Source organism: Orbicella faveolata, unplaced genomic scaffold (assembly GCF_042242905.1).
Source record: "Orbicella faveolata isolate gen_17 unplaced genomic scaffold, um_ofav_v1 contig_48, whole genome shotgun sequence".
Taxonomy (NCBI): Eukaryota; Metazoa; Cnidaria; class Anthozoa; order Scleractinia; family Merulinidae; genus Orbicella; species Orbicella faveolata.
In genome coordinates, this window is record NW_028301578.1 from 8,643,076 (window position 1) to 8,670,982 (window position 27,907).

The following is a 27,907-nucleotide window of genomic DNA, read 5'->3' on the forward strand; positions in this document are numbered from 1 at the left end:
ATTACTTGGTAATAATACACTTCACAACATTTTATTTAAGATCCTCTACGAATTGTTTCCTTAGGCAGGCTGCAGAGTGTTTCGTATTCTAATACCTTTGAACATTTCCGAAAATATTTTCAAAACTTTTTGAAAACCTTCGGCGAGGTTTGTGTGATTCCTGTAAATTCTTCAAAGACTGCCGATCATTGGAATTCGCCCTACGGGCTGGGGCAATTTTGTTAGCCTTTGAAAAATTTCCTGTGCTAATTAAATCCAAACTACACCTGAAATCATGTGAGTTACCTAGATGAAAGGGAATTCCTACAAGTGAACAATTTCCGCCCTGGTCATAACCCTTTTAAGGGTGCCATATGATAACCTTGGCTTTTGTAAAACCAAACCGTCTGATTTTAGATGAATCCCTGTAAACAATGCAAAGCAAGCTGATAAATCCATCGGTTAAAAAACAAATGAAGGATACTTTTTTCGATTCTACTAGACTGAGGTTTCTCTTTTGCTCGCAATTCCTTGCTGAAGAGCGCAAAGAAGAACGCGACACAAGTGAGCGGTCGCGAGAGAAGCGCGAAAGCCACGAGTCGCGAGCGGAGCTCCCTTAAGGGGGTATGGTACCCTAAAATATGGCGATGTTCATGAAAAATTCAATTTCTTGGAAATACAAGACTTAAGACCCTCGAGGACTTGTCAAAAACATTTTGAAACGATCTTGCCGAATTTCCTTCCAGATGAGTGTGAAATTTAAAGAAAGTACACAGTGGTATAAGTTTTTTCACGTGGCAACGGCCATAGCAGCGACTGTTTACTATAAGAACGTGACCAAAAATATAGATTATTTTTAACTTATATGAACGAAACTATTTAGAAAAAACTTTTAAGACATGCACAACTCGATTGGTATAATTATTTGTGAAAAGCTTTGCCTCGAATTGCCATCACAGGCTCATTCATTTCCCTTATGACAAGGAATATTTCCCACAACTGCGGTAACTTTTTACAAAATAGAACAACCATTGCACCCCCTCCCCCGAGATCCAATCTGCACCCCCACCCCCCACTATTTGTGGCTCGTTAAATGCTTAATACTTCGTGTAAGAAACTTAAAGTGCATTTTTCTCAAAAGCTTACTTTTGTACCGACTGACTTCACGCCAACATTTCTACTTTGCAAGGTTTTTAAGTAGAATTTCTGAAACTTGAGCTCATCAAAGACCAATAGTGTCGTGATGATATAAACCAAAAAAATCGTAACATTTTAAGGTCTGTGACGTGACAGGAGATGATTTGTCCACTGGGTGTGGTAAAAAATAAGGTTATTTCCAAATAAAGCTGTAAAAAGCACTGAAAATAAGAGTTAACTGTCAAAACTTAGGTTCATATCACAGAACAAAACAGAAACTTACATGATATGCTTATTTGACAGTCAATTCTTGTTTTGTAAAAGAGCAGGAAGTGTTGGCGTCAATACTATAAAACACTCTTCAAAAGGCTGTGGCTGGCTTCCATAGCAACCATTTTGAGTAAAACTCTAGAAATTTAATTTCTCTTCTTGAGTGCAATAGCACACAATTGATCTTTCTTTACAATATTTAAACAAACTTTTTGGTCCATATTGAGGGTACCATACCACCTTAAGTCTGGCGATCGGTAACTTGACATGCAGCATTCGAGGAACTGAATGTTTGCGGCAGTTGGCGATTCCAAGAGTGCTGTTAAGCGCTAAAAGATGGAAACTTGGTTTGTGACTGTGTCAGGCCAAAACAGAGCAGGTCTAAAAGCAGCCGGGTCACTGCAAGAGCACAAAAAAGGTATTTTGGCGAGTTACATGACAAGTAGTAGGTACCGGGCCTATGAAAGCATGAATGTTTTGACCTGGTTTTAGACTTATAATATGTCTTGACTTGGCGGGAAGGTGCATCCGTGTCACAACAGTATAGTTACCCATAATGCATTGCAAGATGTATGTGAAAATAAAGGCTGCTGTTAGCCAGGAACCAGAACAAGCAAAGTCAAGACTATAGCATATTTGAGGAAACGAATGACCTCTTGAATTGCTCTGTCTAAAAGCTTTCCCCGGGATTGAGATAATTATCACAAACAATGCAAAATAGCGACCTACACGAACTCGCTGGCGAGGTGATTTTCGACGTAGCAAAATTCTGAACTTCGAAATTCTGTAGGTTTCTCAGAGTTGAAAATAGCCGAAGAAGGGTTTTCTGCCCATGGAGAAAACAAGGAAAAACAAAATAACGAACAAATTTTAAACCAAGGTAGCCGGGTTGATGATTAGAATTAACGCTACTGGACTATAGTAATTCTAGGAGTTGAGAATGTGGACTGGACTTGGAAATCCGGATCATCACTTTTTCTGCCTTATTTGGTTCACCTTCTGGAAGTTTAAATGTGAGTTTCTATAGTTAATTGTGCTTAAACAGTGACCCAACATCAGTTCCAGAGTGAAATTCTTATTCTGAACCATCTTTCTGGCAGATAAGTTTGCACAAACGTACAGAAACTGGTGTTTGAGGCTTTTTCAAGACCCCCAGCAGAGAAATTACATGTTTCCAAAAGCCCATTTTATCAAAAAAGAAAACTACTGTGCTAGGTGTTTTGGAAAGAATAAGTTATATTTTATCATATCAAGGGCATAAAGTGATGTTCAGTGTCGGATGGCACCTTTCGTGGTCATGACGTCACAAAACACATTTTTGGAAATAAGCCAGTTTCCAAAAGAACTTTTACGCCAATTTGCTGTCGACGTGTTGCTTAGATAAAGGAAATGTTGATAATATGATACAACATTAACTCACCCGTTTTCAAAAGATTTTATGAATACTTTAAGATTGTCACGTGAGCTATTTCCTAACATTGCACGGATTTAATGCAGAATAGGCAAAATTTAAAACACGCTATAAAAAGGTCTTTGTAAAAGAAATTGAAAATTTACTAGTCTTACTCACCATCAGTTGTTTTTCCGCTCAAACAGGGTACAAAGTTTTGAAATAATAACTAGTCGCGTGACCAGGCAATGGAGCGTAAACTCTATTGGTGTTGCTCAACAATGTAAAACTATTTCGGGTGTAGCTTTTTAGGCTAAATGATCATATATTTATCACCTTATTAGTGAAATGAAGACTTCTTATCGCGTTCAAGCACCCAGCAGCTTATCCCTGTAGTTTTTCTAACGAATTTATAAACAAATAAAACTGTTTCGTTCTCGAAGTCTAAAATGCTATGTTTCGCTACCTTAAATGACGTCAATAACTTCAAGCTGCCATTTCTTAACTAAAGCAAACGTTTTTAATTCCTACTTACCAAAAAAAACGTCAAGTGCTTTTATTTTTTCCTTTAAAACAAACATATATTTCTATTTCTCAACTGATATCCTAACCCTAACTATAACCCTAACCCTAACCCTAACCCTCGCTCTAACCCTAGCCCTAACCCTCGCCCTAGCCCTAACCCTAAGCCTAACCCTAAAACCTAACTCTAACCCTAAGCGTAAGCCTAACCCTAGCCCTTGCCCTCAGCCTAACCCTAAAAGCTAACCCTTACACTAAGTGAGGTAACCCTTACCCTAGCCGTACCGCTAAACCTGACCAAATTTTTCATCTATTTTGTAAAAAGCTTCCGTAGTTGTAGGATATGTTCCTTTTCATAAGGGAAATGAATGAGCCTGTAATGGTAAATCAGGTCATAATGGGTGCCTTATTTGCCTCACAAGGTCATTAAGCGCCTCCAGCAATGATATTCCTAGACAAAGGGCTAAATTTCCCTTCATTTCATGAAATATTGAGGAATTTTATATTCATTACGCAATAACTCAGTGGGGGGCAGTATAGTAATCACGTGATAGTCATACATCACAAGAGAGCTTTCTTTTACTTAAAATAATATATAGTAAATTTGGCATGGCATTTGCCATTTGCAATTTGTTCTGTGATAGACTAGTGAAACCCCAAAGACCCTACAAACACTCAAAATGTCCACTTTAAAATACTAATCACTTACTCGGCACAATAATCTTAAAAGGAATTTACCAATAAGCATTTCACCAAACCGAATAAAGTGAACAAAACGTGGAAATATAAAGCTTACATAATCCATCAAATATTTTCACGTGCGAGCCGGATTGGTCTAAACGGGTCACATGACTGAATATGCCCCAGCTAAAATTAAGGAATATCCGAATGTTAATTTTTTTCTCCAGCTTCTCGGTGGACTGGAATTCTAAAATATTTGAACGTGTTTCGCTAATCGCGCTACCGCTGCGAAATTTCTAACTTTTGCAACTTTTCAAGCTTTTGGTTACACCGTAAAACAACTTAATGCAAACACAGAGTCAAACAATTATTGATTCCGATAACTTTTAGTGACGAAATGACAAATGCATGCCTATGCCAGAATTAAACTGAACGGCTTTCATTAAAATTCAACACAAAACTTCTTTTCAAAGCAATACCGTAGGAAAAAAAATAACATATCGTTTACTGGCCTTGGTCGGCCCGTATTTGGAAAACTGTGTCCTCTGTCTTGAGTACGGCGGACTCAAGACCTCGAGGACAGTTTGTCTCAATACAGATAAGTATATTTAGAAAACAGCCCAAACAAAATGCTGGCTCTGATTGGTTTTAAATCGTATTTCTATTTAACTTAGTGTCGAAACAGCTGTCCACGGTTGCAATTCTAAGCTTTCAGTTTGGAATTTATCATGTCGTTGTCCCGTTCAGGTTGCTACGCAGTAAGCAGCCTTACTTCATTATTATCTTTTGCACATGATCCTACAAATACCGGCAGCATTTTCGTTTGCGGTCCCTTGCATTTGTCTATCAAAAGATTATGAGCTCGAGATTCAAAGAATTTGAAAACGCCAGCTGAGAGTTAATGGGCACGATCCATTCAATCGAAATCTTCGGGCTGAGGTTCGAAAATTTCTTGGTGTCGAATGGATCGCGACGAGTCCGGACTGTCTCGTTCCATTCCACCCGCTAAACGAGTTTCGCGCCATTAAAAATGGTGGATCGATGTTGGATCACTGCATGTTGCTCGTATTAGAGCTAGATGACGATTTCGACGGTGATATCAATGATATTGTGAGAGATTTTTCATGCGTAGCATTCAGTAACCAGTATAACGGGATATTTTGAATAGACCGTTACCAGATATTTGCCGTATGAGTTCAAAAACCACTTTCGAATGATAAAAAGAACATTCCAAATTCTCTCGGGAAATAAATCGTCTTTAAGAGCCGTTAACAGCCAAAACATACACTTGGCTTGCGAAGCAACTCCAGACCTGTTGTAACTGCACATGGTTGTACGAGTAACACTGATAGATCCGCTGTTAACAATCCATAAAAGCGAAAAGCTGCAGTGATGAGTGTTTTCCTCCATGTTGCACATGGAAAATACCGTACAGCGAAGTACTGGGATTGAGAATGGGTCGGAAATGTCGAATGGAACGGCCCATTTCGATCGGACCGGCCTAACCGAGAAAAGCTGTCCACCTCGAAAGTTGGACCGGCTTTTTCGAAACTTTTCCGGTTGGACGGAACTGATCCATTCAGTTTAGACCAAAATTTCCGGAAATGTTGGTTGAATGAATCGCGCCCAATAGTTTAACGACGATAATGGAACTTGAGCAGTCCGGAATATCCCGATAAATTAGGACAGTCATGACGTCATCAAGCTATTGTTTGCAGGGAAAATGGCGGACCTTTTATGCGGACCAAGAAAATATGTTGTTTCCAGTCTCGCATAGAGTCTGGCCAGCATTATCCAGGACTTTTTGCGACCAAACGTTGAGAAGGAGAATAAGCGGCCATTTCGATAGTGGGAGAACGTTGACTGTCTTCTAATCATTGAGTTTTTTTGGTGTCAAGCGACGATGTAGACGCGATTTTGTGGCCAAATATTAAGGTTAGTAAAGTGTACGCGTTATTTTCTAGTATTCACGTATTTTTCATTGAGCTGTGTATATTTTTTATTGGTTCTAGTGTTGTTAAAGTTTCATCATGCCAAATTACACAGTTGTAAACAACGTCGATATTTTGTAAACTCTCTTTGAATTTGAGGCGTTACAAGTGTACCTGAACCGCTGTTGTTATAAGGCTTGAGTAATGCATCGTTCCTTCATTTTTATGACAGTTGTTTTCAATTTCTCTCTCTTAAGTACATGGAAGAGCATACTCGACTGCTCGAGGCACTTTGCCGAGTTTTTGGGGAAAAAACAAAGGGAAAAGAGAGGAAATAAGACGTCGCTAAGTACGCGGACGAAATTAAACAAATTTGGGAGGTCTCTGTTTTGGTGGATTCACCGAATGTGCACCCCAGTCTTATCACTGGAGAGCCAGCAGCCCGTTGAAAACCACCTACAGCACAGAAGTGGCAGCGAAACAGACAGGCCAGGGGTTGTGCAGTGATTCCCTGTAAATGGATGCTATCAGTATCCCAAGGAATGGCACAAAGGGTAGAGAGAATGTTTGTACTCATTTACCAGACGTTGAGGGCCATGCAAACAAGTAAGTTAAGGTTTGTAGGGGGCATTGTACTCTTTTTTTTTTTTTTTGGCATTTTTTAAGAACTATACACACTGCAGCTATTCCTAGTAGATGGTGATTCTTTTCACCTCCCCATGAAGCCTGAATGTACCAGAAAGTAATGTTTTTGCAAAATGATTTTTATGAACGCAAAGACTGAAAAGTACGAGAGTTTATAATGTAGTGTCGAGTGTTGAACATTACTAATTGTGAAACTAATGCAAAACATTAATTGGTTGTGAACAGGAAACATATCAGTTTGGTTAAGAATATGTAATAAAAAATGGAAAACATAAGAGTTATCAGACCACTTGAGGGCAATCTCTTATTTAGTGAGACTTATGTGGTAACTACATTCAAAATAAATTCATATGTTAAAACGAAAAATACATTTGTAATAATATTGGCATCTGTAAGCAATGTAATAATCTTCTAAGCGCTTGTGATTTGTTTCAGGTCCTGCATTCTGCTAAGAGGCAAATTCAAGGTCGGGAGTACCTAAAGAGTGAATAAAATAAAATGGATTTCACTTTCATGACTGAATTTGTTTTGTATACTTTAAATAAATATATAATAAAACCTTGGGACATGTGGATGGATTGTGAATGCTCCCTTGTCAACCTGTCCAGGAATTATATTTTGATATTTTTGGGTAAATAACTTGTGAAAATCAGCAATTATATGTAAGTTTTCATAATTTAAATGTGGAAATCAGACATGATATCTTTTAGCACAGTAACAAATAGATACAAGAAATATTTGAAATAAATACCAAAATGGAGAAATTTCAGATTTACAAAGAATATATTAACAGAATTTTTGACTATCCCTGCATCTGACAAAACTAAAATTTTGGATACTTTTTTTCTAGCTTAGTTTATTTTCAACAATGATTTAGATAAACATATACAGGCAAAAACTAACGATAGATAAATCCGACGTTTCGGCGACATCTTGGCGCCATTGTCAAGGGAAACTAATTAAATATGCGATTTCAAGGGTAACTAAGAGATCAGAGTTTCTAATTTGCATAAGTTAGACAAAGACTTTAGCGCGAACTGAGTCTGATTGTACATTTAAACACGGTCGTAATTGTTTAATGAGTAACATCTCATTAATGAGACAATCAAACTTGTTGTGGCATTCATTACGGTCCAGATCTACGACAGAAAACACTACTCGGGTTGTCATACCCTTTAAAGACCAGGAGTCTGCTAATATCGTGAAGACACAGTTGAAAGATCTCAGTGTGAAGCTGCAGACCAGTGTTCAACCGGTGTTTACGAGCCGCAAGATTGCCCAGGAGTTCCCGACAAGCGAACCTAAGCCTCAGCTCATTGATCAACAATGCGTTGTGTATAACTTCAAGTGTGACCAGTGCGATGCTGGTTATGTCGGTTACACCCGTGGCCATCTGTTCGTACGCGTTGATGGACATAGAAGCAAGACCTCGTCAGTACGCAATCACTATGATAGTAGACACGCAGGCAGGATTCCGGATGACCTTCGCAATTGTTTTAGCGTGTTGAAAAAATGCCACAACAAGTTTGATTGTCTCATTAATGAGATGTTACTCATTAAACAATTACGACCGTGTTTAAATGTACAATCAGACTCAGTTCGCGCTAAAGTCTTTGTCTAACTTATGCAAATTAGAAACTCTGATCTCTTAGTTACCCTTGAAATCGCATATTTAATTAGTTTCCCTTGACAATGGCGCCAAGATGTCGCCGAAACGTCGGATTTATCTATCGTTAGTTTTTGCCTGTATATGTTTAGTTTATTTTGTATAAAAGAACAAGAATTTCTCACTCGTATGCGTTATTGAAAATTCTGTTTTAATGATGATTTCATTTCCTCGATTTAGCCAAAATGTATAACATTTTGGACATCTACAATTTATCTTTGCTGGCAAATAAGAACACGCGCGTGCTGTCGATTTCGGCCCGATAATCCCTAGTTAAGAGGAAAGCCTCAATTCTCATATCGATCATTTCTGTGCTTTAAAAAATTCAGAGTAAAGATGCTTACCGAAAGTACGGTCTCTTTCCAAAGAATGATAACAGCAGCTCGTCAAACGTGGCTCGCATTGCGTTCTGTGGTGCTTCCTTTGGTCCGAGGATAATCGTTATCTGGGCAGAATTGTCTGTGACATGGAACGCGAACACAAACTTTCCTTTTATTTTATAATTTGGACAGCATTTAACTCAATTCGAGATAAATATAATCCTTCTGAAGGCCCGCATTCATGGCATTGGAAAGTATTCGCGACTCTCTTTTTCCGCCATCTTGAATCTTGGTTTGTTGTGAAACACAACACTCCAATCAAAACACGCATTCTCATTGGTTGAAACGTGAGTTTCGTGACATCACAGATGTCCTGATTTATCGGGATATTCCGGACTGTTGAGACGTTATCGGAGCGTCACATTTACAAAGCGTCAGACAAGACAATATTCGAAATGAAAACGGTCTTCGCCTCATTCAAATCTCTTCTAAACGACTAAAAAAGACACAGGAACACAGGTAAATAACAGTACATTTATTTTTACCGCTGATGTAGTGTTCGGATCTCCTGTGATCGATTGGCTTAGTTCAGTCTGCATAACGTTTTCTGGAAAATACCAGGTAAAGAGACCAGAAGATTCACACAAAAGTGAATTACCAAATTGCGATAAGAGATTGTCTAGTTGCTCCGGCGAGATATCTTCAATAGTAGTTGTAGATTCTTCCTGATTTGAAACTATGCTGTGAGAGATTTCATAGATTCCACTGTTTAAATTTCGCTAATCTCTTACCAATAACGTACACTTGGGTTGCCTTGTCAAAGTTGTTCTAAATTGCAATCGTAAACAAATAATTTCGAGTCGGTTTTCGCCGAAACGTCAGGAATAAAAATACTAAAATCGTATTTGTAAATGCGGCTAAGGCGAATTTGGAAGATTTCTTTGTTTTAGAAGGGACGGCCACTTAGTAGACTGCTACAATTTCTTCTTCTGTTACGGCTGGAAACCAAGAAAAAGCTAGAAAAGGATTTTCTGTTTGATTCCGCGAGTGGAGAATCGATTCGGTTTGTTGAGGTGCTTCTTGGTGAATTTCTTTGAATGTTATTTGTAAAAGACAGGTAAGTCAATTAATGAAAATTATATTCAAATTACGCTTTTGGGTGAATACTACTTACCTGAACGCCGCTCGCCTCATAAACTTTGGACTTCGACGTTCTAGATGCATGTTTTAATTGGCTTTACCTTGAATCGCAATCAATGTTAAGCGAATTTTCTTTAACATTTCTTTCATTCGGCCATCCTTCGTCTATGAGACAGGATTTGCTATTTGATACTCGGAAAACAGGTGCTGTGTTTTAATGGAGTTATAGAAACATGAGCTAGTGGAAGTTAGGGAGAATTAACGAGAAATGCTATGGGAAACGATCCGACAGGCGAGTGTTTCCATAGCTTTTCCGATCGAATTCTTCCAAACTTCAACTCGTGCTTCTATTTAAACAATAGAGTGTTTCTGTCGAGGAACTATCGGTTGATAGTTGCCCTGCGGAAATTTGATGTTCTTAAAACAAATATTTGCCCGAGAAGCGAAGCTTCGAGGGCAAATATGCTAGTTTTAAGAACATCAAAATTCCAAGGGACAACTATCAGACCGATAGTTCCGAGACATAAACACTCTATTGTCTTTATCGTTCACCACTAAATTTTCTTACGCGCGCCAGTTCAACATTCATTGTGAATTATTTTCAACTTTTTTAGATGAAAGCCGTGAAAGGTCGTTAAAGCCAAATGTAAAATTTGAAAAGGAAAACAGACAAAAACCCACTTAATACATTTCAATTGTTTACTTTCTGTAAGCCTGCTTCTTTACAGAAACATTTACACGGACGAGTACTATCCATCCGGGTATTTTCCTCGGACGGGCACTATGGGCTGATAGTGTGTCTCCACGGATAAACACTATCGCGTCACGTGATCGATTTAAACCAATAAGAATCGGAGAAAATTTAGTGGTGAACTATAATACTCGATAGAAACACGGAGAACATGTTTTCTATTTCTTTTAGAAAATTCTGGGACGAAAAAAAAGCAGCCATTATGACCAGACATAATGCAAATTATGTCAAAGCCTCGTTCTCACGTGACTTTCCGGTATAGTGAAGGTCGTACCAGGTACCTGTAGACAGCCAATTTAACTAACTTAATTATTCAAATGATTTAGCAAAGTTTGCACTTGAGGGCATCTTGAGAGATAACCCTGTATTTGGTAGAGCACATGCCTTGATATGAAAGAAAACAACTTGTTTACTTTGATCATCAAAATGAAAATTCTCTTTGCTCGCGCCATCATTACGTACGTCAACAACTCGTGCTAGAGCAGTTCTGTGTATTCTAGCGAGTTTTAGTAGAATTCTACTTGAACACTAGTACAATTGCTGTAATCTGATTGGCTGAGCCATTGCACACTATCAGCGAGCATTTACACACTATCAGCCATTATAGTTCACCACTAAATTTTCTCCGATTCTTATTGGTTTAAGTTGATCACGTGACGCGATAGTGTTCATCAGCGGAGAGACACTATCAGCCCATAATGCCCGTCCGAGGAAAAATACCCGGGTGGATTGTACTCGTCCGTGAAAAATCTTTCAAATTTTACATTTGGCTTTTCACGGCTTTCTAAAAAAAGTTGAAAATAATCAGTTCAATGTGATTTTTCAACTGGCGCACGGAAGAAAATTTAATAGTGAACAATGAAGTCGACAATAGAGTTTTTGCATCTCGGAGCTATCAGTCTGATAGTTGCCCCTTGGAAATTTGATGTTTTTAAAACTAGCATATCTGCCCGAGAAGTTCTCTATTGTTTGATTAGAGTGAAGTGGCCAGAGGTTGTTCACATAATGGCAACGTTTCTAGCTTCTCTGCTGTTTCGAGACAGATTTAGAAATATCACTGAATAATTAAATTCTCAAGAAACGTAATTAAAGAAAAGAAACTGACGGTTATGCGACTTAAAAAACCACAAAACTTTTCATTGAACCGATAAGTGCAAGTTTCAAATAACACTTCAATCCACGCTATAAAGTTCCTGAAGCCTGCAGGATATTAAGTTAAGAAATGATTGGAAATCGTTATTTGAAGGAAGTTTAGCTAGAATTCTTCTTTTTCTCTGATTCTTCCGGTTTGAAAAGAGTTTTTCGAAAAGCTCTGTTTTCGTGACGGATTAGTGTGGAAGGTAGGCCTAACCGTAGAAATAATAGGTGCGTTTTCAAATTTCTCCGGCGTTGGTGACCTGTTTATGGTTCCCAAAACCATCGACGTATTTTTATCCATCTGAAAACGACAGGCCTTTCAAATAACTTTTAGTAACATAACCAAGTTTGGAGAGTCGTGGATGCTTAACATAAGATATAAGTTTGATTATAGTAATGTGAACACCTTTGGAGGTGCATAGAGGGGAAAAACGTGGTTTCAACACCCAGACGAGATTAATCATTGAATATATTGAATATGGCTGGCTTGTCACAGGTCAAGCCCAGATGGTTGTAGCCGCTGACCCACCTTCGACAGGGAGGATTGCTTGAATGTTTAATGAATCAAAGTTTTCTAGCGCCAACGGAGATGACTTGACAGAAGAACTTGGAATATCACACACACGAGTGGTGTCTCGAATACAAAGTCATTCTTCTTGATATCAAAAGGCCCAGTTATGGCAAAGGCTATTAAAGATTTTGTGCGGAACATTTTCCCTTCTTCCCTATTTGAAAAGGGAAATGCAGCTCACCATGGCAGTAAAGAATACCTCCATGTTGAAAATCAGGAAGATAGCGGCGAGGAGGATATAGTTTATCCGAGTGAGGAAATGACAAGAAACAGCCAAGAAGCAGAAAAATCACAAAATACGTCAGCTTTGCAAGCAGCTTGGAATGTTTTAAACTTGATTCAAGGTAAGGATTATTGAAATAACATTAAATTACTGTTTATTTTTAACTCAACTGGAGAATCCATTCTCTGTTATAAGAGACTAGCAAAGAAACTAAATTCAGTTCTAGTGACTTGTCCGATGGGACTTTTTAATCCAATATTCAATCGACTTTTCTATAACAACAATCAACAGCTAAAAAAAAAAAAATGTCTCAGTAACAAGATTTAAATTGACATGTCATATGCAACCTGCCCATGCAAAATTTTTGAAACCATCTGGGAAATCTTTCCCCTTCGGTTATTATGCGTAGAACTAATAGAAATGCTCATTACTGAAATTCGAAACATAAAAATATTGATTTGAAACATAGCCATGGCAAATTTTGACCTTATCTATATATCAAGGCTGAAATATTAGATTTTCAACAGAAACGAATTTTCGACCGTAAAAGTACTGCTTTTCGATTTCTACTCTACTCTCGAGTTTCAGTTCTTTCACTTAGGAATTTCTAGTTATTACTTTCGCATCAGAGTTGCCGTAACTAAAAATGTTTCGAAAAAAAGGAATCCAAAATGGAAAAGATTTGCCTTTGTAAATAAGATAAATCGTCGCATACGTCAGATCTGGTTTTGAGGTGCGGTTTTAATTTAAAAAGTGGAAAGTCTCTGATTCAATTCCTTGTTTTCTTGTAAGTTTCCCCGTACAAAAATCTCAAATTTTGTTTCTTCGTTTATACTGGCAGATGTGAAGTTAATACACCTTAAGAAATAATCTAATACACTTCAGTTGTTTGCCTGAAAGTTTAACGTCAACGGGGAATTTGACAATTTCCAAAAACTAATAATTTTTTTAACAATGTAGGAAGGTTATGGCAAAACAATATGGCGTTAATTTTATTTAAAAAGACACACATTTTTCTTCTGCGTAAAAGAAACTCAATTGACCGATATATATTATTAATGCAAAAAAATAATAATAATAATAAATTCGAGTATATTTTGGAACAATGATTTTATTTTTGTATTTTGTCGGAAAGGAAAATTTCTTTGTAAGTTTTATTTTTTTGCAAAGTTCTTTCGAAGTCAACTGAGATAGATTCCATATTTATTCATTCAGTTTTTTAGTTGATATTTTTGTTTCTTTTACACGGAGAAAGGAACATATTAACATTCGATGCCTTTTGTGTTAACAAATCAATCCACTTCTCCATTCCTTTTAAGCGCCAAGAACCGCATATGATAAAATATTAAAATTTCAATGAATAATTGTGTGAACGCGTAAGAAAGTAAACAAAGCAGAGTTTTTTTTCGGAGAAATAAACCTTAATCTATTTAAGAAGATTCTACAGACTGAAGATTGTTGTTTTTTCCTTTATGAAAAACATTATTCTGGAGTGGTTTATTGAATATTACTGAACCCTACTTTACTATTAAAGAGCTGTCCTTTCACAGAATGGATTCTGAGATATCCGCTCGTTAATAATTAACAGTATTGACCCAATTCTGGGTGAATTTCACAGCTGCGGTAACAATACTACGTAAACAAATTTTGAATTGTGATTTAACAAAGCCGAAATTCAAAATAATAATTGATAAAAAAAGGCTTTTGCTGTCTTTGAAATCTTTCTACTCAAATACTCAAGTCTCCAACTGCTGTATAAGCCACACAACGAGAATTTAATCAAATTACAGTAAGAAATAATTAAATGAAAGACAATGTTTCATTCAAGTGTTAGCCAATTTATAAGGTGTTGTTATTTTGAAATGTAGTTTTCAAGTGATTCTAGCTTCTAAATAACATTCCTGACAAAAAAGATTTACAATTTAAGATTGACTCTAATTTAGAATTCACTTTCTTGAGCCTCCAGCATATAAATTATTTAACCCTCTGAAAGACAGATAACGAATAAATTGGCATTCAGAGAGGCTGATCGATTGGGACTGACGCAAAATAAAGAATAAAAGCTGAAACTGAAGGGCGGTAGGATATTTTTCTGGTCGCCCGATGTCTCTGTTGTCTCTACCTGTTATAAGTTTAACTACAGCCGTCTTAAACCCAGCCGAAACGAGAAACGTTTGGAAACACGATCAAACATTGTTTGGTTACCAATCATTGTCCCGCTTGGACACCTTGCGTGATCGTGATTGACCGTGTGTTTAATCGTGTTGGATAAAGTTGAACGTCGACAAACATTTGATGGGTAAACATTTTGTCCGTTTGGTCTTTGATCAAACATGTTTGATTCTATTTGGCCACTCAGTACAACGTCAACATATGTTTGGTCACCAAACAATGTTTGATCGTGTTTGGTCAACAGACATTCCGCGTTTGGACGGGGCAGAAGCGAGGTGTTTCAATCTTTATATAATGACAATACACAGGATATCTAATAATGAGAATAGCAGGATCCAAATTCCACAAGATAATAAAATACTGAACAAGTCGCGCTATTTCAGATCAGGATAGTAAACTGAAATTTATGGACTATCCCCATCGGAATTCTTACTATACTCACGGAAGTCTAATCGTGAACAAACTTCTGCCGCGTGAAAGGATGTGTGGGAGGGGAAGGGGAGGGGGGGACCTCACGACTTGACACGAGTCGGCCTAACTCGTTCCTTCAAAATGTCGTCTCGACTTATGATACGTTTTAAGCGAAATGCGAATGCAGACGATAAAACTAAGCATGCAAAAAAACAAAAACAAAAACAAAAAAAAAACAAAAAAAAAACCTATGTAACGGGTGTACCCAGTTTTATAAGCACGTGTAGACAAGTGATTACGCTTCAGATAAGTGAGACGTTTTAAGCAAAAGGCTCATAGATACAAAAAGAACTACGCGCGATTAAAAATCATCGACAAAACCCAAAAGAACTTATTCAATATACACTTCGTTCTATGAACGTGTGCAGCCAAATAATACGTTTTTAAAAGGGAATAAGTCGTGTCTACTAGTCACGACTTGACCTCATCCTCTACCTTCCTCCACAACGCCTACAAGGTGGTATTATACCAATAATTACGTTGTGCACTGGACTATTCCAGAAGCCTAGTTGTATCAACTCGTGTCGACTTGTCACCTGCTCGGCCGTAACCATCTCTTTATACACCACGACATAGTAGAGAACACCACAATGCTATAGAGGACTAGATTCTGTTCTTCACCATATAACTTCCGTTAAGTCAAGTCGACTACAAATTTAGACGACTCGACTCACTTTGCGTTTAAAGTTTGCCGGAAGCAAAATCTTAGTTCCTCAGTGCTCCTGTCCCACCCACCCGTCTCCCTACCCTGCCCTTGTCTCTCCCACAGCGAGATAACTTCAGAGATAATTTTATGAGTATTTTTTTTTTTACTTACTTCATTCTCAATGTCCAGGTACAGGCACCCTTGGCGTTCCGTTTGCTGTCATGCAAGGTGGATACATGTCGTTGGTAGCCATTGTCATCGTCTCGATAATCACTAACTACACTGGCAAACTCATCGTCGAGTGTTTGTATGAGAAGCCATTTAGTGATCAGGGTACACGTGGAGTCCGCCTTAGGAATAGCTACGCCTTGATAGGTAAGCGGCTGTCAGCTTCAAAATAATGTTGTTGTTGTTGTTGTTGTTGCTCAAGATTACGTGGTACCAAGAGACCATGCTCATTTTCTCTTGGTGGTACAGGTTATAGTCAAACTTCCCTGACATCCATTTCTGTGTACTAAACAAAAACCAGGTTTTTCTGTACATAGTACCTTAGAAAACACCATCCTCATCATTCGGTCGGTCAATCAAATTATTTCATGCTGTCTGCCTGTCTGTCTGCTTGTCTATCTGTCTGTCTGTCTGTCTGTCTGCCTCACTGTCCCTCTGTCTGCATATCTGTCTGTCTGCTTGTCTGCTATTGGCTAGTAAGCCGACTCAGTTAGTCAATTATAATTAGTCTCTGAGCCAGTTTGTCTATCTGTCCGACTGTCTGTCTGTTTGTGTGTCTGTCTGCTGTTGACTAGTCAATAAGTCAACCAGTCGGTTAAGGCAATAAGTCAGTCACTCATTTGTTCGTATTTATCGCCTGTTTGTTTGTTTGTTGCCTCTCATCCCTGTTTAATTATTTATACCTTACATTTCAGGTCAGGCCTGTTGGAAAAAGCACGGTTCAGCGGTCGTGTGGGCAGCCCAGGTGATGCAACTCGCGTGCGCGTGCGTGCTGTACCTCTTACTTGTGGCGGACTTTTTTAACGACTTGTTCGAGCACCACTCTCTGTCCTACTCCCTGTGGATCATCATCGCTGGCTTTCTTCTCCTGCCTTCAGTGTTCCTGAATCAGTTCAAACGCATCTCTTGGCTCAGCATGTTTAGTGTCGTAGCACTCGTGATGGTTTTTGTGTCGGTCATTGGGTATGGCGTGACAAAGCGTTACGAATGGGATTTCAACCTTGGCGTGACAACGCTGGAGGGCTTCCCCGTGGCTTGGGGTATCATTCTCTTCAGTTTTGTTTGCCATCCGTATTTACCAGGCATCGAAGAAAGCATGGAGAAACCAGAGGAGTTTAACAGCATCATGAACTATTCCTTCCTGGCGTCAGCCCTGACCAAACTGACTTACGGCTTCATTGCAGTCTTGACCTTCAAGGACAATACTCAGCAAGAAATCTCTGAGAATCTACCGGCAGGAGCTCTACAAAACACGGCAAACTCCCTCCTCGGACTGAACGGCATGTTTTCTTATGCCCTTCCTTTGTTCACGCTCGTAACCATTGTGCACAAAGCCCAGTTTTCGTGTCTCCCGCCATGCATCCCTGACGAGAAACACCCGCTGACCGTTAAGGAACGCGCCATGATCTACTCATTGCGGGCGATCTTTGTGATTTTCACAGTGATGGTTGCAGTGTTGCTGCCACAGTTCTCGTTGTTGATGGCAGTGATTGGCAGTATATCAGGTGTTTTGCTCACGCTAGTTTTCCCGTGTCTTTTTGACGTCATTCTTCATCTTGATCACATCAGCACAAGGCGTTACGTCATTAATTTGCTCATCGTTTGTGTAGGAGTCCTGTCGGGTGGTTTTGGTTTGGTGTTTTCGCTGATAGCGATAATGAAATCGTACGTTCAGTAATGCAAAATAAGAAACGGTATTAGTTGTACATATTAATATGGGCAAAATAGCCTAGGGTGTAGTCAGAGAGGCAGCTCTAGTTTTCGTTAAAGGTGCTCGTTCCTAATTTGAAAAGCTTACGGGATTCTGTTCAATCCATTGTGAGAGCTGGAATCTCTGCGGATTACCTCGACCGGCCATTCGAGGGGAAATTACTTGTTTTAATCACCATTGTCTTACGACAAAAGATTCAGAAGACAAAATAATACCCTTACCAAACTGAAATAGCTCGCACGGCAACTATCAGAGATCAGAGAAGACCGTTGGTATTGCTCAGAAATGAGGCCAGGAGTATGTTAAGATTTGGTCATAATATGTGATACACACTCGTTTTACATTAGAAGTTCAAGCTTATCTTTTTAGCTGACTAAACAGATAAAGATTTTCTCTTTCCCGCCAAACATGCCGGTTCCCCTAAACCTCTATAAATAGAGGCATGCGCAATTTAATCGGAAGTCCGATATGTTTGGACTTCAGATCGGATCTTTCCAGGGTCGCTCGTTTTCCGACTGCTGGTTAAGAGGAACAAAGATTCTAGGTACGAGGTTGTTCACGTCTCAGAGCCAGACAGTAAGGGGTTTAAGAGAACCACAACGCCGGGCAACGGGAACGTCGCTAAACAAAAGGTGTAATGAGCAATGAATGGCACGTGCATTATAATTCTTGGTACACTTCTTTGCCGCCCTCTGCAAAACAACCTTGTCAAATGACTAAGCAATTTCTGCGTTGTCTGGACAACGTGAACCACGACGGATAATTTTTATAATTTATATTCCGAAAAATACGCTGTGTTTCATATTCGGTTTTGACAAAGAGAAACAGATTAAATAACTTTTAGAGTATCGCGAGATTCGTAGGCAAAATATAAATTCGACGTTGTCCTTGGCGTTCACGTCGTAGGTACTTAAACTCCCCAGTGTTTTTATATCTGTGATACTAGTCGGCACTCTCATTTAGGCTGGGGAGAGCAGTTACACTTCTGGTTAAGTCACTCCCTACCTTAGTGCAAAGAACGCTGACGCTAATTTGACTGCGTATCATTTTGGAGGTCCTAGCTAACAGACGATGATCTGGCCCTAGCTCGGTTCCAAAAATGTCATTTGCTGTACTGAAAAATAAATAAATAAATAAGTAAATAAATAGAAAATACACTAGTGTGTTTTAGAGGGTTCAAATAAATTAAGAGTGGAAACGTGTTGCTTCTCCTTAGCGGCTTGCTTATTTCTCCCGTTAAAATTCTCTGTTGAAGAGACCAAAGACTTTCATTGAGAAAGGAGAGGTCTTTGGAAAACACGCGCGTTAGAACAAAGCTTTGAAGGTCGAAGTTGTCCTATTTTGACCAATAGGGGTCGTGTTAGGCCTGTCAACCATTTGCAAGGTCAAAATGTTGACAATTAAGATCTTGCGGGAAAAGTCTTGAAAATGCAAGATCTTGCCTGCAAAATATCGAATATTCAAGATCTTTCCGGGGAAAAGATTGAGTGAAAAGATTGAAAATTCAAGATATTGCCGGAAGGATCTTGAAAATTAACTCGCCACTGGTAACTCACCATTGCTAACTTACCCTCTTATCATACCATTCAAATGTAGCAGAGTTAGGCCATTTTGCTTGTTGCATCGCAGGTCTCCCAAGCTCCTGGGGAGCCGTGAACATTGAACAACAAGAGAACTGTGAACAATTATTCCACGAGCGCGCGTTGAATATGAGATGGTAGATAGTCAACGAGGCTTGCAGCGCTGAGTCGGCTATAATAATCTAATATCCAGCAAGCGCGAGTGGAAGAATTGTTGGAAAAAAAAAAAAAAAAAAAAAAAAAACGGTTCGAAATATGGAAAATTAGTTTAATCAGAGAATGACTTACTTTGGCATTTCTATGTGTTACTAGTGTTTCCGTGGCATTTTGGGGTCTTTCCAAATCGCCGATTTTGAACAGCGAGTTTTGTTTTCACTGTTTACTTCTCTACATATCATTATTCCTCAAGTTAGGCAACTCAAGAGCCGAAGCCTTGCAAATTGACTGAGGGAAAATAGCCTTAAATTCGCCCCAAAAGCTCCCATCGCCTAACGATTCCACCTAGAACACGTCTGAGTGTTGCTCTAACTATTGCTTCCCTTCATCGGAGGAAAACGTCCACCGAGTGATAATTTCAGCTCGTGAATCTCGCAAGTCTTTTCCATTGAGACCCGTCAAATGATGCTTTGCTTATGTGTTCCGTGCACCGACCTTTTGAACCTTTTGGTTCAAACTACTTGCACAACCGTCAAGTGAAGAGATATTTATCATTCAATACATTTTTTCTCCCTTTTGATCAGCCGAGAGCCCACCACGTGACCTGCAAATAACTGCCTACATCTAATGGTCTGCTTACTAGCGGTGCCGTGTAGATGTGGTTTGCTGCAAATAATATTCTGCTCATGTGTAATTTTAGAATAGAATAGAATAGAATAGAATAGAATAGAAAGCCTATATTTTAACATGTAACCACGCTCTTGAGCGAAAAATGGCAGATCGCTTCCTTTAGCTGTCAGAGAGTGATTTAAATATGAAAACAGACTTGGTAATCGAGTGATAAAACAGTTATTGAACTCGGTTATCGCAAGATATCGTGACTTGTCAGTGACTCGCAGATGAAATATTTGCCTTAGCCTTCGGCTTCGGAAAATAATTGCCACACTGTAACAGACAAGAAGCAACGAGGGACTAGTACATATTTACCATGAAGTAAAGGTTTCCATGCAACTATTTGATTACAGAAAACTTAAACACTACGAATATTGAAATGCACGACTGTAAATTATTTATTACCTTCCACAAAAGGGATTTTAGCAGATATCATGCCCAATTTTATGATTTTTTTGTAGTGATTTTATTCTTCATTTGTTATCGTTCCTTTTCGTCCTTTTGAAAAATAATTAGCATATTTCATGCGATACAAGTGAATATGTTTTAAAATAATTTTACAGAGATGTAGAATATTTCTTTTACTGCTGTTCGCTCGCTCGCTGCGTTACACTTCACACTACTGTCGAACAACGAAAAGGTAAGAAATGTATTCTAGTAAACTATTCCCTTAGTCTACCTCCAAAAGAATGCGTTTTTACAGTGCGGCTTCTTGAACCAAACGCAACTTAGCAAGTTTTTTTTTGTAAAACTGACTAGTGCTAAAACAATAAGACGATCACGAATTCATTGTTTTTCTTGGGTACAACCACCTCAGATCGATAACTTGTGGGAAAACGATATATTGTGAACATTTGTACAGAATTTTGTCGCGAGGCCCTAGTTAAAGCCTTAGTTAACAATGAAGGAAGGCTGATTACTACCAGGAAATCGACATGATAGAGCAAACATTTGCATTTGAGTTTCATCTGAGATCATTACCATGTGCGTCTAGGAGACAATTGGCCTTCGAGCTTGCTGTTCTATTTTTAGCTGCTACACCTTGCTGACGAGACCCAACCAAGTCGAAACAGCTGTCCACGGTTGCAATCCTTGGCTGTGCCTCTCCTCTAAGCCCTCTACCGGTCAATCCAAGATGGCGGCATCGAAAACCTGGTCCATCGAGTATTCCGTTCCAATAAAACGCCTGCACTGCAGGCTGACATGGTCTAAATAAGACCCGTTTAAATCTACAGGGCCAATTATTTTTCAGGTTATCGATTCACGACCACTGAGATGCTTCTAAGACGAAAATGGTTTCCTCTGCTGTTCACCGGGCTCTTGGCAAGCTCGTTCTTGGCTCTCTACTTTGTCAAAGTCGAGAACAGTGGAAGCTCCATTTTCGAGGATACGTCTTGCAAACAGCCCACCATCCACTCCAAAGAAAATGGTAAATTTAATTTACACTTTCTTCACTATAGCTAAAGGGATCGGGATTGTCCTAAAGCCGTTGGACGTATGTGTTGAATTCTGGGGACTTATCGAAATTGTACGGCAAGAAGCATCAGGTGTTGAATTCCTGAAGCATTTCACAAACTTCACAACGAATGCTTACAATAGCCATAAAGAAGTTTGTGAGATGAAAGTCTTACCTCCAGTTCTAATTAATGAACAACTAATAATTCATCTAAATAATTAATAATTCATCGAATTTAAACGAAGTATCAACTGGCGGTGACGATGTTTGGATATCTGATCTTAATTAGCATAGATTTTTAGGATTTTGTCATCTCCGTTTTCTCGTTAGTTCTAGTTTCGATTGAGAAGATATATCAAACACTCAAGACAGTTTTTCGTCATGGCTACATTTTCAGACACCTCGAAGCTCGTCAAAAATACTCCGCTGCGCGTACTATTTTCAACTCTCTTCTCTGTATTCAGAAATGTGGTCAAACGCGTTCTTCCGTGTTTGATATAGTAATTCATGATCACTGAACAAACGTTACTTCTGTTTCTTTCAGCCGAGTCGCATTTCCTTTCTCCAGCAGAGGAACTTTTCAAATTGTACGATGGAGTGGAGACATTTGTAATGTTCATCGGATATCAACGAAGCAGTCACAGTTTAGTGGGCGCCATATTGGACGCCCACCCAGAAATTATCATTCCGAGCGAGTTCGATCTGATGACAAGATGGAAAAAATACCAGGCACCAGAACTTATACAGAACAATTTACAGAAATATGCTTTATTTTATGACCTTCACCGTCTCTCCATGAAACAAGCTATGTTTGGAATACGCGCTAACTTCAATAATACTAAACCTACTGGAGAGTCAACTGCTAAGTATACATATCACGTGCCTGGTTTGTGGCAAGGAGGTTATCAAAATAAAATAAAGGTAACGTTATAATTAATTGAATAACGTTTTGTGCCTTTTACAATAAAAGACAATTATAGACATTTAGGTAGTATATATAGGTAAGGTAGATGAAGTCGATATTCGAGCCAAGTGGCTTATCAAGCCAGCGCTTCTCCCCTGTTTCCGTATCATCAAGCGACTTGGAGTATTTCTAACCCTGACCCTAACCCTACCCTCCCCCCCCCCCCCCCCCGCCCTAGATAGGATGTTAGTCCGTCGCAGGGTTACCCCCAAGCATTAAATCCGCCGGTTCCCATTCATTCACCTGGGTGGAGAGAGGTACTGTGGGAGTAGATTTTCTAGCCCAAGAAGACAACTCAATGTCTCTGGCCAGGGGCCCGTTTCTCGAAGGTCCCGAAAAGTTTTCGCACCCGGAAAGCCGTAGCAAAATCTCAAACCTTATGATTACAGAGTTTTTTTATTCACATATTCTTAATATGACCAGAAGTTCCCTTCTTACAAGAAGTTTCAGGAGTACACACCTCTCTGTTTTTAGATACACATTAACTAGGGTTCTAACCCGGATCGCTCGAACCAGAGGCGAAATTTTTAACCATGAGGCCACCGCGTCTCCATTATACATACCTTGCATATTCTGAGCAATTACTAGTGAACGGTCCGAGGTACCTTGGAATGTAGTACTCTTGTGGCCTCTGTGTCAAAACGCGCATTCCATCGTTTCTGGTTAATTTTGTTTAATTGATAACGTCTTGTTCTCCAAAGGTTATTGGCGACAAAAAAGGAGGTGTTACGTCAGGTATACTAATGGACCCGAGAAGTATGAGTGAACTAGGAGAAATCAGTCAACTTGTTCAAGTACCAATGAAATTCATCCACGTCACCAGGAACCCCTTTGACAACATAGCAACCATGACACTTCTCAAATCATGTTCACGTAACGCTGCGAAAGAATTCGAAGCGGGAGAAAAAGTGAGTTTTCTTTACTATGTCCCCTACTAACGTGTAGCACCTAATAGTATACAACACTAATGAACGTCGCGTGATAGAGAGCGTTACGTGACACAGAGCGTTGAGTGACGAACGTTGAGTGAATAATACTATAGTGGGATTTTTTTCCTTCGGCTCAAGTAGTTAGAGACAAAATTAACTATTTATATTGTTGAGCCAGTTCAGTGTTTCATAGATAAGTTTTTATTAACCTTTGTTAGCTATGTACAGGTGTGCTGTGACTGGTCAAAGTTGACAAAAAAATGGTCACATGGTTTGAAGTCTACCGCGCTGGTTACCAAGCTTCCACAAGGAAAAGCCTGGTTTAGAGGGTTCAGAACCACCTTATATTTACGAAAATTTAGGGTGGCTCTGAACCTTCTCTACAGTTTTTTTTAAACTTTGTGAAAAATTGTATCTTATCATGCTTCTCACAATTCGATGATAAAAAAATGGGGGTCACCAAACTCGTTTTTATGTTATAAGCACTTAAAGCTAAAATTATGGGTTTTTTTAAAAGGTTGTATTATTGTTATGGTAGCCTGTTTTATAAAAAGGATAACTGAAACTTGTTTACCAATGACTAGACATTTGTATTTTACCATTATTGTAGCATCACTTGTCTAAAAACAGTGGTGGTATTCATCCATCAAAGTATAGCTGTTAGAAAAGTGCTGGAAACTGTTGCCAGTCTCCTTAAAACCACTTTAAAACAATGAAGCATTTATTGGTTCTCTGCTTCATTTCTGACAGAAAAACCGCAAGAATTACCTAGAAAGGAGCATTGGACAATATTTTGAGTTAGCTGCCTCAAACCAACACGTCAGAGAACGGTACAGTGATGCAGTTCTCGATATTCCAGCACACGAAACAGTGCTAAGACCTCGCGAAACGCTACAAAGATTGTGTGACTTTTTGGGTGTCACTTGTTCGCACGATTACTTTGAAAAATGCAGTAAAGTCATGTTCGGAATACCGTCAGTCACGAGGGACAAAGTAGTTTGGACTGACGAGCAAATAAAGCGAGTCACGGAGATGATGAAAAGTTATCCTTTTCTGAAAGACTATTCGTTTGATAAATACCCTTCCTAAAAATCCGTCAAGGATTTTTCAACTTCAAAGGTACTATGTCACTATATTTTGGCCATGTACAAAATCTACAAAATTACCATTTAATCGAAGGGCACCTCAAAAAAGGTTACCAAGATAGAAAGACACCAAAGAGAAAATAATAAACTATAAAAGAACAAGGATGGAGAAGATTTGTATGGGCTGCAAACGGCGGCAAACTTGAAAAAAATTGACTAATTCTTTCAAAAAACCCTAACGTAGTTCCTTTAAACACTCGGAAGAGCAAATTTATTTTATAGCATGTTGTTCTTAGTGAAGTTTTATTGTAAGGTTTACTTTCAATTTAAATGTTTCATGGCATACGTCTGTCTTCTTATATCAGGGCAGTTGGTATAGCTTCAACTATGTAAGCGAATATTCCAAATTTGAATTTTGTAATCCAGCAATAATGAAATCATGTTGATGGCGTCATGATATCGAAACAGCCACCATCTAGAATGCAATATTTTTGATTTCCTTTTTTTTTCAAAAACCTCATAAAACTATAAAAAGCGGGTCAAACTCGACTCAAAATCAATGAAATATTGAAAAAGCTCTCAACATTTTGAAATAACTGCATAGAAATAAAAGTTTTAAAAGAACATAAAAGTTGTAAGAACATGTCGGCCAAATGTGATAACCGTGGAAACGTTACGCTTTGAGTACCGCCTTGCAGACGGTCGGTGCGCCTGAGATTTGAACTGACCAATCAGAATTCAACAGGTAGGAAGAACTGTGCTGTCCTAGCGCCAAACGCATGTTATAGACAGGAAAGGTATTAAAGTCGGGCATCTTTTCTCACCGGCGAATATTTACGAAAAAAGGATATATAATTCAAAAAGCCACATCAGATTGTAAAAAGTGAAAAACAACAACAACAACAACAACAACAACAACAACAACAACAACAACAAAAACAAAAAGAATGAAACATATTGTGTGTCTCCAAGATTTTAACTTGGCGCCAAAATGGGTCTTCAGCGTTCGGCACCTCACTCATTGATCGCTTTCAGGGTCCTGTCACCAGGTAGGATAAAAGTTGCGTCATTTTGAATAAAATGTGCTGCCCCTCGTCAAATTAAACCCAAAGTTCTCGAATTAAGCATTACAAGAGTCCAAAGCGACTCAGAAATGCCTACATTTTTTTGTTAGCTGCGAAGAAAAAGACTATTATCGTATCGTTTCGGTAGTTCAGTTCGGTTCTGACTGCTGTTGGTCATACCAAATTGTTTCCAGATCAATTTTAGGGAACGAACCAAAGTCTAGCAGTCTATTGCTGGTTTGCAATGGCACGCAATCAAAAATAAATATCGTAACCCATTCAATAAATTAAGTTAAGAATCTGGGATATGATAGAGGATTGATATATAAGCAACCTTGCTAAGATCTTTGTGGTTTTTCATTTGCGCGTTATTTCGAAAAGTGTTTCACCCAAATTTATAGAGCTTTGTATGGAGACGCCATATTGGTGCCCTTCCGAGGGACACCAACATGGCGGCCGCACAATAACAGAAACAGCTGTCATTGAGTTTTGCTATTGAGACAAAAAATTATTACTCTATAGTTCTGATCATTGAAAGTAGTAGTTTTTCTAGTGCAAGAACTGCTCAGTTAGTAAACACTTGAGTGATAACCGACTGACTGACCTGGGATTAATTACTTCAGTACTTACTTAACTTTTAAGTTTTATCTCAGAGTTGACTACTTATTTTCATTTGTTGATATCGTTGTTGATTTTTCGGCAGCCACTGTTCTTAATTCTGCGTATAGTATAGCTTGCGTACTAATAATAATAACAATAATAATAAATTAAGTCTTATATAGCGCTAGCTGTTTCTAGATTCGCAAGCTACCGTCATGTGCCAGTGGTTCTTCATGATGTTGCTATTGATGCCATTATGTTGCTTCCGTGAATAATGTTATCGTTCGCATTTTCTTGCTCATTGTTTGGTGGTTCTTCCCCTTCCTGTGTTGCTTCAAGCGGTACCACAATGTTCGTCGATCTTTCGAAGACTCGCAATCGGAACCGTTCAGCCTGTGTGTAGTTTTTTCTGAGTAATATTTCAATGAACGCAATTCGAAAGTGCTTTATCCTAACGCAGTAAATAACAGGATTTATCAACGAATTGAGAATTGCTACAAAGCTTGTCGTGAAAAAAGCAATATGAGCTATCTTTACACGAGTTATGGTAGAAGTCTGAAGTAGTATTCGAACAATTATTGATGGCAGATAGCACAATAGCAGAATAAAAAGTACAGTAGTTGTTAACTTTAAAGCTTTTCCCTCCTTCAAGAATTTTTCCCTGGCTTCTTCTGATACTTGATGGGCTGCGATTTGCTTCTCGTGGCGGCGAATTTCCCTGTAAACCGCAATGTGGCAGAAGACTATGATGGCCATAAGAAAGGGAAAGCGAAAATAACTCACCGTCAACAAAATGTTCTCGTCCGTTATGAGAAAGGGTATACATGCCTGCACCATTATGCTTATCCAAGTCACAGCAGACAAGCCGAGTATACGAGCTTTAGTAACATGGCTTGTGTAAGTGAACGAGTGTTTAATGGCCAAATACCTTTCCACGCTAATCAGGGCAAGTTGACAAAATGAAGCTCCACATAATGACTTAACCACAATTCTCGATAATCGTTGCAGCGTGCAGTGTTTGTTCGATGTCTCACCTTGCATGGTTAATATCGTGACCGCAGCAAAAACAGGTTGGGCGATTATTCCCACTAGCATATCAATGAACGCTAAACAGCACAGTGTGATATTGGAATTAGTTTTCAGTCGCGCTTTGGTCTTCACAGCAATCATCACCAGCACGTTCAAAATAATTATGAATGGACATGTTGTTATGTTGACGACTGTTATGAAGATAAGCAGCACGTACGCCCATGTAGCGGTACGATCAAGTCTTCCACCCAGATATTCGTAGATTTCGCATTCAACGGAGATCGTGTCGCTGGTAGAAGACCCGCTGAAATTCATGTCTTCTCTGTTGTGACATGTTATGGGGTCATCGGTCTTTAAATAGAACTTTTTCATTTCCGTCTTCCTTTGTAGATTGTACACAACTTCACCTGTCCATATATACGTAAGTTGTGGGGTCATCGGCTTTGAATTTCTTGTTCATTTAAACCGTCTTTTGTTAAATAGATTGTAAACATCCTAAAGAGTTCAGATGTACTGAACTGAAATTTAAGAAAATCGTTTTCTTCATTCAGTTACATTTCTGATTAACAAGAGGGAAAGAGTTTTATCCAAATTTTATCGTTGTGAGATAGTGAACGCCAATGTTTCTCGGTCACATTTTGACACCCCGTTAAAAATGTGTAAATTATAATGAATTAAAGAGGGAATTAATTGAGGCGAAGGGAATCAGAGAACGATGAAATGCAAATTAATAACAAAAGACTATTTTTGAAAATGTGGTTTTATTATTGAATTCGATAAG

At 38.8% G+C, this 27,907-nt stretch overlaps 3 protein-coding genes and 2 long non-coding RNA genes across 6 annotated transcripts; 3 read left to right on the top strand and 2 right to left on the bottom strand.

Annotated features, from left to right (window-relative positions):
- Positions 1-5,491: 5,491 nt before the first annotated feature.
- On the top strand, positions 5,492-7,127 carry LOC149096374 (uncharacterized). 2 transcript variants are annotated; one of them, XR_016204572.1, is made up of 2 exons: positions 5,492-6,526; positions 6,991-7,127. It is a non-coding gene; the product is annotated as an uncharacterized LOC149096374 (long non-coding RNA). The 2 variants fall into 2 exon arrangements; XR_016204571.1 differs by having other exon boundaries at positions 5,492-6,516.
- On the bottom strand, positions 6,840-8,845 carry LOC149096375 (uncharacterized). The gene is made up of 2 exons (XR_016204573.1): positions 8,566-8,845; positions 6,840-7,032 (listed from the first exon to the last, which is right to left on the bottom strand). It is a non-coding gene; the product is annotated as an uncharacterized LOC149096375 (long non-coding RNA).
- Positions 8,846-8,923: 78 nt separating this feature from the next.
- Positions 8,924-18,793, top strand: LOC110053137 (vesicular inhibitory amino acid transporter-like). Its single transcript, XM_020759326.2, has 4 exons — positions 8,924-9,060; positions 12,066-12,484; positions 15,842-16,027; positions 16,576-18,793. Exons 2-4 carry the CDS (start codon positions 12,247-12,249, stop codon positions 17,556-17,558), a joined length of 1,407 nt encoding a protein of 468 aa, XP_020614985.1. The 5' UTR covers positions 8,924-9,060; positions 12,066-12,246; the 3' UTR covers positions 17,559-18,793.
- Positions 18,794-20,275: 1,482 nt separating this feature from the next.
- LOC110053140 (uncharacterized) lies at positions 20,276-26,731 on the top strand. The gene is made up of 5 exons (XM_020759329.2): positions 20,276-20,639; positions 21,252-21,428; positions 22,000-22,376; positions 23,121-23,327; positions 24,099-26,731. The coding sequence occupies exons 2-5, from the start codon at positions 21,275-21,277 to the stop codon at positions 24,435-24,437; spliced, it is 1,077 nt and encodes a 358-aa protein (XP_020614988.2). The 5' UTR covers positions 20,276-20,639; positions 21,252-21,274; the 3' UTR covers positions 24,438-26,731.
- Positions 26,329-27,564, bottom strand: LOC110053176 (melanocyte-stimulating hormone receptor-like). Its single transcript, XM_020759380.2, has one exon. It carries the CDS (start codon positions 27,562-27,564, stop codon positions 26,329-26,331), a length of 1,236 nt encoding a protein of 411 aa, XP_020615039.2.
- Between the last annotated feature and the right edge of the window lie 343 nt (positions 27,565-27,907).